This window comes from Juglans regia, unplaced genomic scaffold (genome assembly GCF_001411555.2).
Source record: "Juglans regia cultivar Chandler unplaced genomic scaffold, Walnut 2.0 Scaffold_186, whole genome shotgun sequence".
Lineage (NCBI taxonomy): Eukaryota > Viridiplantae > Streptophyta > Magnoliopsida > Fagales > Juglandaceae > Juglans > Juglans regia.
Genome location: NW_023349389.1, coordinates 2,150 through 11,598, shown reverse-complemented (window position 1 = coordinate 11,598; position 9,449 = coordinate 2,150). Strand labels below are relative to the sequence as shown.

Here is a 9,449-nt window from a genome sequence, read left to right as displayed (position 1 = left end):
GGTACTCGCTCAGTTAAACTCGAATCGAACTCGACTCGTGAAAAAAAAACTCGCTCGTAAAAGTTGATACCCACTCGAATTGTAAAGATACATATCCGACAAAACTCGACTCGACTCTGCTAAAATTCATTAAAGTTCGCTTGTTTATGTTCGAGTCGACTCGTTAGCTCGACTTGATTAAAACTCAGTCATATATTGATAAATATATACATACACCTATGTATATATACATATATATATATATATATGTAGTAACTAATAATATAAGCAAACCACTTTTATAATTAAATATATAATATGTAATCTAATTACTTATGTCTATATAGTAAATATACTTCATAAGTATATTTTATAATTTGTATAATAATTAGTCGATAAAACTTACTAATTTAATATACTAGTACGTGGGAATCATATATGAAATAGACATATGTTATCATATTAAGTGTATGTATTAATAATATATGTAGGCATATAATATATTATTATTTTGGATAAATATCAACTAGTTAGATATTAATTATTTATAAATTTTATAAAATTTTATAATTCAATAGAGATTCTAATTGTTAGTTGTATAATTTTAATATTAGATTTTTTTTTTATTTTTTTATTTATTAATTATTAAATCTTATTCAAAAAATAAAAAAAATCCACAATTCGAGCTTGAACTCGTTTGAGGGACGACCTCGAGCTCGAGTTAAGTGTTTAGCTTATCGAGTCGAGTTCAAACAAAGAATAAAATAAAAAAAAATCTCGACCTTGAGTATTTTGAGTCGAGTCGAGTTGAGCTCGTCAAGCCAAAAATCGGCTCGGCTCGATTACAGCCCTATCTATTAGGTTAACCTAGATATAAATATAGAACAAAATAAGAAGAGAACTAGGAAGTGGTGGCAGAGGCTTACTTACAGAGTAAAGACCGATCGAGGTAAGCTTGGAGCGGCTGAAGAGCAGGCTTGGGTTTGCGGCGGAGATGTCGTTGAACTGAACGACTAAGCACAAGAGAGTGATGAGCGAGAGAGAGTGAGACGGAGGGAGAGCTCGGCGTGAGAGAAAACGAAAACATACCAAGAGACGAAGAGGAGGTGTGTGATGGCCAGGGGTGGCTTGGGGTGTCCAGCGATGATCTCAATGCAGGTGGTAATGGCGTGGAGAAGCTGACGGCTTGTGGAGGAGTCGTGCCAAACGGAAGGGCCGTTTGGCAGAGATGATTCCAACTTACAAAGGAGGCCTCTGGGAGGCGTTGGGCGATTCGTGAGGTGGAGTAGTGGCGCACGGCCAAGTGGGCTTCCGTTTATGCAGAGACGTGAGGCTTGGGGGATGGTGGTGCAGGAGCCGTGCGGAGGAGTTGAGTGGTCTCGTGGGATGAGGAGATGCCGTATGCTGGGCTGTGGCAGTGGCAGTGGCAATGTGCTAGGCTCGATTGTGGCAGTGGCAGTGGCAATGGTGCAGTAGCCGTGCGGAGGAGCTGATATGAATCCGCAGGAAATGAATCTCTTGAACCCAAAATCAAATTAAAAATTCACCAAAATCAAAATCAAGTCAATAGATGGAGAATCTAAGACCAGTTGAAAACTCGTTTAAAGAACTTAGATTATATTAAAATTTAGATCCGTTGAAAAACCTGTCTCAAAAATTCAGATTAGAAGGAGGAACACTACAAAATTGTGATTTACTTTTGATAAGTTTAAAAGTTCATTTAAAAACAAAATGAGATAAACTCAACTCACAATAAATAAATTTATCAAATTTCATAAACTAATTAAAATGAGGCTATAAAAAGTATTTAAACCAAAACTTAATTAAAATCCTAGTCAAAATAAAGACATTTCTTCCAAAACTACTCCTGAATGAATAGTATCGCGGCTACAATACTGCGGTTATAGTAACTTAGCTACAGTACTTCTTTAAACTCTAGTTTTTAAAAAGTAACTTTCCAAATAAGTCATTGGTCAAAATACAAGGCTTTCCCAAAAATCCTAGTTCATAAGAAATAAAATATATGTGGGCCAAGCATCCTCAAACCTAATTATTCTAGACTAATTCTTATAACTAATAAAATAAGTCTCTTTAATGAAATAAACAAATCCAAGGTCTTCAATCACATAATCATAATAATATGCTCTAATTTAAGTTGCACTCTTTAATAGCTTGTATCACATAGATGATTATTGGATCTCCTTCTCTCAAGCTCATCTTGAAAATTCGACTCTTGCTAGACTCGTCCCAAGTGGATTGTATCAATCATTACATTGCTTCATTGATCTTCTTAATTCTTGATATTATAATTGGCCTATCTGAAACTTGCAAAGTATCTTTAAGTTAAACTGAGTTTAGTTGAGATGATAAAATATTATTAGAATATTATTTTTTAATATTATTATTATTTTAGAATTTGAAAAACTTGAATTGTTTATTATATTTTACGTTAAAATTTAAAAATTTGTAATAATAAATTGAGATGTATTGAGATGAGTTTAATAATCAAACGAAGTGTAAAGACTATGCCCACCTTGATTTCCACAAGGAGCTGAGTGGCAGTGGTGAAGGAGTCGTGTGGAGGAGCTGAGTGGTCTCGTGGGATGAGGAGGAGATGCCGTATGCTGGGCTCGATCGTGGCAGTGGCGATGCCGTATGTTCTATGTACGAAGCAAGTCAATGTTTTAGATTAATGTTCAAAGTATTCAAGTCAATGAGTTAGATTAAAGCAGAAATTAAACGGAATGATGTTTACCAAAAGAGGAAAAACATAATGATTTCCCAGAAGAGGAAAAACAATGAGTGGGAAGGAATTAAACAGTGAATTGAATTAAACATAATGATTAAGAGGAAAACAAACTCGGGAAGCTCGTCCGCACACGGGAGAGCAGAAGGTAGGAAAATAAAAAGAAATTTTATTTGAAATATTTAAATGGGATCGCATGTACAAGCCTTTTATTAAATATAAAAAAATATAATTTTAATAAGAATATTATTATAATTTTAAAAAAATTTAAAAATAAAATTAACTAGACTTACAATATAATCATAATTTAAAAACTGTATGTAATATTACTCGAAAATAAAAGAAATTTAAAAAATTAAACATAATGATTCATTAAAATAGAAAAAACAACTGGGAAGCGAATTAAACAGGGCAGGAATTAAACATAAGAGAACTCCCAATGGATATTCTATAATGCATTTTTTTTCAAAATATAAAGAAATGTTTTTAAAGTTGTCTTTCATTGGATCTTCTATTTTTTTAAAAAAAATTACATTTTATTACAGGGAAGCCTCTACATCTGGAGGAAGTTGTTCATGCTTGTAAACTTTTTAAATTAATTTCCCACGTATCTAGAGAAACCTGGTGGAAATCACAAGTGTTGGAATATGCTTGCCTGTTGATAATTTCACATATCATCATATTGCTCTAGGCAAGTACTGTTGGAATGGTGATATTTTTAATAATGTGGATATCAATTATTTGTGGTGATATTTTAATAAAATTGAGTCTTACATATCACTTATTCAATAAAATGACAATTATCGAAAATAGATATTCTCATAATATACTTTGAAGATATTTTCATTATATAATCTCATTTTTTTATTTTTTGAATTAATTTAATTTTGGTTTAACTTATAAATTTAGATTAATTTAAAATAATACATAATTATATGATATTGTATATAGAGAGATATTATAAATATCAAAAGATATGAGTATATTATTGGTAGTTAGATAAAATATTTGAAATGAATGAAAAATATTAAAAAATATAATATTTAAATGATATGAAGAAAAAATAGATAAGTTGATGTATGGTATATTGTAAAAGTCAACATGTAAAATAGAAAAATTAGATTTTGGTGATGTATTTTAAAAAATAGGATGAAGAAACCATTGAGAGTGCTCTAATGATTAACTAAAAGAGGAAAAACAACTGGGGAAGCTCGTCTGCACATGGGAGAGTAGTAGGTAGATAACCGCAGTTAATTTATTCAATGTGTCACCAATGTATTATTGGTGGCGTTTAAATAAATGCCACCAATTTATATGATGTGCCGGTAATAGTCATGTAGCAATGTTTAGATAAACGTCGTTAATTTATTCAATGTATCGCCAACAAAATATTAGTGGCATTTAAATAAAGGCTACCAATTTATATGATGCGGCGCCAATGTAATAGCAACAGCATTTATTATAACGCCACAATATTAATTAGTGGTGACGTTTATCTAAACACTATTAAGTTATTCAATGTATCACCAAAGTATTATTGGTGACATTTAAATACATGCCACTAATTCATATGATGTGCCGGCAATGTAATGGCAGCAGTGTTTACGGTAACACCGGTATTTTATGCAATGGAATGACAACGAACTAATAGCGGTGTTTCGATAACGTCGTTAATTTAGAAAAACTGGCGGTATTTAATGAAGTGTCACTAAATTATATACAAACGCCGTTAATGAGATTTTCAAATATCAGCATATGAAAAAATATCGATATATGAAAATGGCGACCACCCATTATCAACGGCTAGTTATGCCAGCAAAAAAACGCCGCAGAGCGACGTTTTGTTGGATAGGTGCCGACTCTTACCGAGCGCCGAGAATTCTTGGTTTTTTTGTAGTTGATTATTCAACAATATTACCGTAAATAAAGCCAAAGAAATGGTAAGAAAATTTAGACAAGCTTCTATCACTTTTGCTACATTAATGTTGCATTTATGCTCTGATCAATTTTTGACTTTCCAACTTACAAATTCCAATAGAATATTCATTAAGGGGGGCAGAAGAAAATTTTGGCCTTCAACAAACGTGGTTAATTATATTTATATTTATTTTATTAATTTTATTAATTTATTAATTTAATTCTTTTTAAAATAATTAAATTTTTCTATTCATTATCTATATACTACACATTTAATAAGAGAAAAAAATTAAAAAATTATGTATTATGTGGTGTGTGAATGATAGATTTTTTTTTAATTGAGTAATACTATATACAGTTATAAGGTGTATAAGTATTGTGTACTTTTTTAGAAAAAGAGTCAGATTCACTATTAAAAATTTAATTTTTTTATGTGTGTCACATATTTATTCACTTTTTTTCAAAAGGAATCCGCGTACTACTGCAAATATAATTTCTCATTTCTTCTAAAACAAAAAATTTTAACCTAAAATTAATCAGGTTTTGGATTTTTCAAATTTTCTACAAATTATAATTTTAATATTATTTCCCTTTTAGATTTTGTTGGTTAAATAATTATTTGGAAATTCATAGTAATGTGTGATTGTTTTCCTTTGATCTTGTTTAATTGTTTCTAAGATATTTTAATAATGAAAAATTATATTCATCATCTACATATATCATACACCACACATCATACTTTATTTTTATTTATTTATTTTCTTAAATATGTAGCATATGAATGATGACGAGAAAAATTCAATTAATTGAAGAAAAAGTCATCATGAGATGGAAAAAATCTTGGCTTGGTCCGTCCAAGTATTTGAGAAGTTGTGGATAAGAAGCACACATGCATTGCTTGTCCTAGTCTTTGATTTTCCGTCTTGACAACGAAACTCTTCTTCATGGTCCAAGTTATTAAACGTGTAAGATGGTCATAAAAATTATATTGAACAAAACCCGAATATCCAATGGTCTTCAAATTTGAGAAACTGTTACATAGACAAAGAAAGAACTAAGTTTACAAACTAATTTAATTTAACGTGATACGTCAAATTTATTTTTTAATAAAAAGTATTTTACAATTTAATATGTCATGTCAAGCTACATCAATTTGTAAAATTATTTTATAAAATCTTTTTATAGATAAAGTATTGTTTCACTAAATTGGAGAAAATATATGGTCTAAAACTATAAACTATATTTTTCATCGCAATCTCAAATATGAACTATGCGTAAAAGAAAAAGGAAAAAAATAGTCGAGGAGATGCAAGTACGAGCCAATTTCCTCTCGTCTATTAGTACTACCACATTCAATGGATTGTTAGGTATATGTGTAGAATTGAAAAGCTTTGAATTAGTCGACGCTGCTCTTGATCATGAATATATGCTACCATTGCAAGCTTATACGCAGCCCCACACACACACACAAGGTTTACAAGTCAGACAGATCATTTAATTCCCAGTTGGATCTTATTTTTGGGTTCGATGAATATACCGCACTATCAAACAGCTAGTGCGCTCGATCATCATCCACGACGCCTGAAAAACGTACCTGGCCTTCTGCAAGACCTTGTAGAAGCTAGAAGTTAATTAACACTTGTCGAAACTTGACTTTTCTGGGAGAAACGGCCGGGTTGAGTACGCAGTCTTGTCGATTGAATATATACATATAGTTCTGGACCGTCACAAAACATTCAAATTAATGGTTCGAATTCATTCCACAGCCATTCTTGTCCCCCATTTGGGACCGGTTAGGCTGCATAAAATGGATGCATCTTGAAGACCAAGACTTTTCTGTAGCTGATATAGACAAATAAATGTAACATAAAGACTTTTTATTTGAGTCCCACGTACGTCTGTGGTTAAGAATCCTGAAATTTTTTGTTTTCCTGCAAGAGATGGCAGTTGTCACAAATTATGCATTGATGTCAATGGAGTGATTGACGGTGAAGAGGTCATTGGAAAATGGTATAGGACATTGTCTAAACCCAACAATTCTAAGGCACTAACTAGCCTATATATAAATGAAGGCGTATGTGAGAGATGGTATTGCAAAGATATCAGTGTTAACTGTTAAGCCATAGATTTGGTACTTCAATTTCTTGTTTCTTAATTACTCAAATGGGTTTCTTGGATGCAAAAGATTGCAAAGCTTTTATGGCTCCCATATTGCTGCTACTTGGTTTTTTCTTATCTGGCCTAGAACTAACAGGTGCTCTAATACTCTCTCTCTCTCTCTGTGTCCGTGCATATTGCATTGCCTAATCTTTTGATGTTGAGCTCTAAATTGGTTTGAGATGTGAGAATCCAAGAAGCTCTAGCTTCTCTGTCTGTCTCAGACTTCACCTTTTGTCAGTCGTCATATGACTATTTTGATCCAAAAAGGCCTGTTTGAACTAAGAATTTACTGTAATTTTTTCTCTTTTCTTGAGTAGTTGTGCATGGTAGCAACCGGGTTTGGCTTTCTGCAAATGTTTCCGAGTGATGGAATCAGTATAGTTCATAGAATTATATTCTGCAAGTACTTTAGACCAAAATGGTTACTTATCATTTTAATACTTCGTTCCTAAAATCAATGTTTAGGAACATTTTAACTTGCCAATACCTAATTAAGCTAAAAACTCATCATATTTTGGCCCAATTTTGATATGCAGGCGCACAATCTGTCGGTGTATGCTATGGAAGAAATGGCGACAATCTCCCATCTGAAGCAGATGTTATAAATCTATACAAAAGCAATGGCATTGGAAGGATGCGGATCTATGAACCAAATCAACCAACTCTGAACGCCCTTAGAGGATCAAACATTGAGCTAATCATCGGCATCCTCAACAATAACCTTCAAGCCCTCACTGATGCTGCGGCAGCAACAGACTGGGTCCAGAACAACGTAAGAAACTTCTGGCCTGATGTCAAATTCCGATACATTGCTGTCGGGAACGAAGTACATCCAAATGATGCTGAAGTGGGATTTGTTTTACCTGCCATGCAAAACATACGCAATGCAATTGCATCTGCAAATTTACAGGACCAAATCAAGGTGTCAACATCCATTGACACAACTTTGGTGGAAAATGCATATCCTCCATCACAAGGCTCCTTCACTGGAGCTGCATCTTCATTTATAAAGCCAATCATCGATTTCCTCGTTAGCAATGGAGCACCACTTCTAGTCAATGTGTATCCCTACTTTGCCTATACCCTGAACCCTCAAGACATTTCCCTTCAATATGCCTTGTTTACTTCTTCAGGGGTTGTGGTCACAGACCCAGAAGGTAATCGTGGGTACCAGAACCTTTTTGATGCATTGTTGGATGCTCAGTACTCTGCTCTTGAGAAAGCTGGTGCACCTAATCTGCAAATCGTTGTATCAGAGAGTGGTTGGCCATCAGAAGGGGGTGATGCAGCAAGCGTAGAAAATGCAGCCACTTTCTACAAGAATTTGATTAATCATGTGAAGAATGGGACTCCAAAGAGGCCTGGACAAGCAATAGAAACTTATTTGTTTGCCATGTTTGATGAAAACCAGAAGAATCCTCCAGGAATTGAGAGACATTTTGGTCTCTTCTCCCCGAGCCAACAACCCAAGTACCAAATCAGTTTCGGTTAATCAGAACAGTTTTGGCGATGCCAATATATATATATATATATATATATATATATATATATATATATATATATATATATATATATATATATATATTTACATATATATTGCTCTAAATAACAGTGCCTTCATGCTATGTATTCAATAATCTAAATGTTCCGTTCCACAATTACTCTTTTAATGAATAAATAAGTTATCTACTACATGCCCACGAGTTCATATCTTTGTGCAGTATCTTGACAAAATAAAAATAAAAAACGGACAGATCAAAAAGATATTATGAAGTAGTAGAATCACTATTTGTCTTAAAAGTTTAAATGGATTGAAAGAGGTAGATTTAATTATTTGTAATATTATATTACATGAACAGAAGTCCTATAGGATTGCCTATTGGCCAATATCCTACCACCAAGTTCGTTCAAGTACTAAGGTAAACGTTGTAAAGAATATAATACAAATAATTAAATGATCTACATCTTCTCATTAGCTTAAACTAATTTTGGGATAAGTGATGAATTCACATGGTATCAGAATCTTTAGTCCCTAACTTTACACTATCTCATTTAATTAAATATTCAACGATTTGAGTCCACTCATTGAGGTGGAGCTTGACCCGCATGTGATGAGTGTTAAGAATATAATATAGAGTAATGCTACGTACAGTTCCCATATAGGGACTGCAATGCAAGCCTAGGCAATTTTATCTTTAAAATTTTTTTGAATTACAAAAATATCCCTTTTAAAATGATGTTTTTTCTCATTTAATAAAAGGCCTGCACATATAGTATCCAAGTGGAGACTGCAAATATAATTTCTCTATAATATAAATACTTAAATCTATATATTCTTATTAGTTTAAACTTTTAGGACAAGCGATGATTTCACCTGGTATCATAGCAGAGGTCTTGAGCTCGAACTCTGACGATATACTTTATCTCATTTAATTAAATATTTCACTTTCAAACCTTGATGATACGCTATATCCATTTAATTAAATATTCTATTTATATCATGGTAACGTCGATTCTGGTTCTGAATTATCAGGAAAAAAATGGTGATAATCTCTCTAAAACACATGGAGTTAGGAAAGTTGTGGTGCATGCATGCACCAAAAAACTAATTACGTGCCTTCTGCACTTTGCTGACCGAGAGATAGCT

General features: G+C 32.7%; 1 protein-coding gene across 2 annotated transcripts; it reads left to right on the top strand.

Annotated features, from left to right (window-relative positions):
- The first annotated feature begins 6,688 nt into the window (after positions 1 to 6,688).
- Positions 6,689 to 8,510, top strand: LOC118345256 (glucan endo-1,3-beta-glucosidase-like). 2 transcript variants are annotated; one of them, XR_004798834.1, is made up of 3 exons: positions 6,689 to 6,896; positions 7,339 to 8,347; positions 8,392 to 8,510. XR_004798834.1 is itself a non-coding variant. In XM_035686932.1 (3 exons), exons 1-2 carry the CDS (start codon positions 6,806 to 6,808, stop codon positions 8,292 to 8,294), a joined length of 1,047 nt encoding a protein of 348 aa, XP_035542825.1. In that variant the 5' UTR covers positions 6,690 to 6,805; the 3' UTR covers positions 8,295 to 8,341; positions 8,392 to 8,510. The 2 variants fall into 2 exon arrangements, 1 of the variants encoding a protein (XP_035542825.1); XM_035686932.1 differs by having other exon boundaries at positions 6,690 to 6,896; positions 7,339 to 8,341.
- Positions 8,511 to 9,449: the final 939 nt, after the last annotated feature.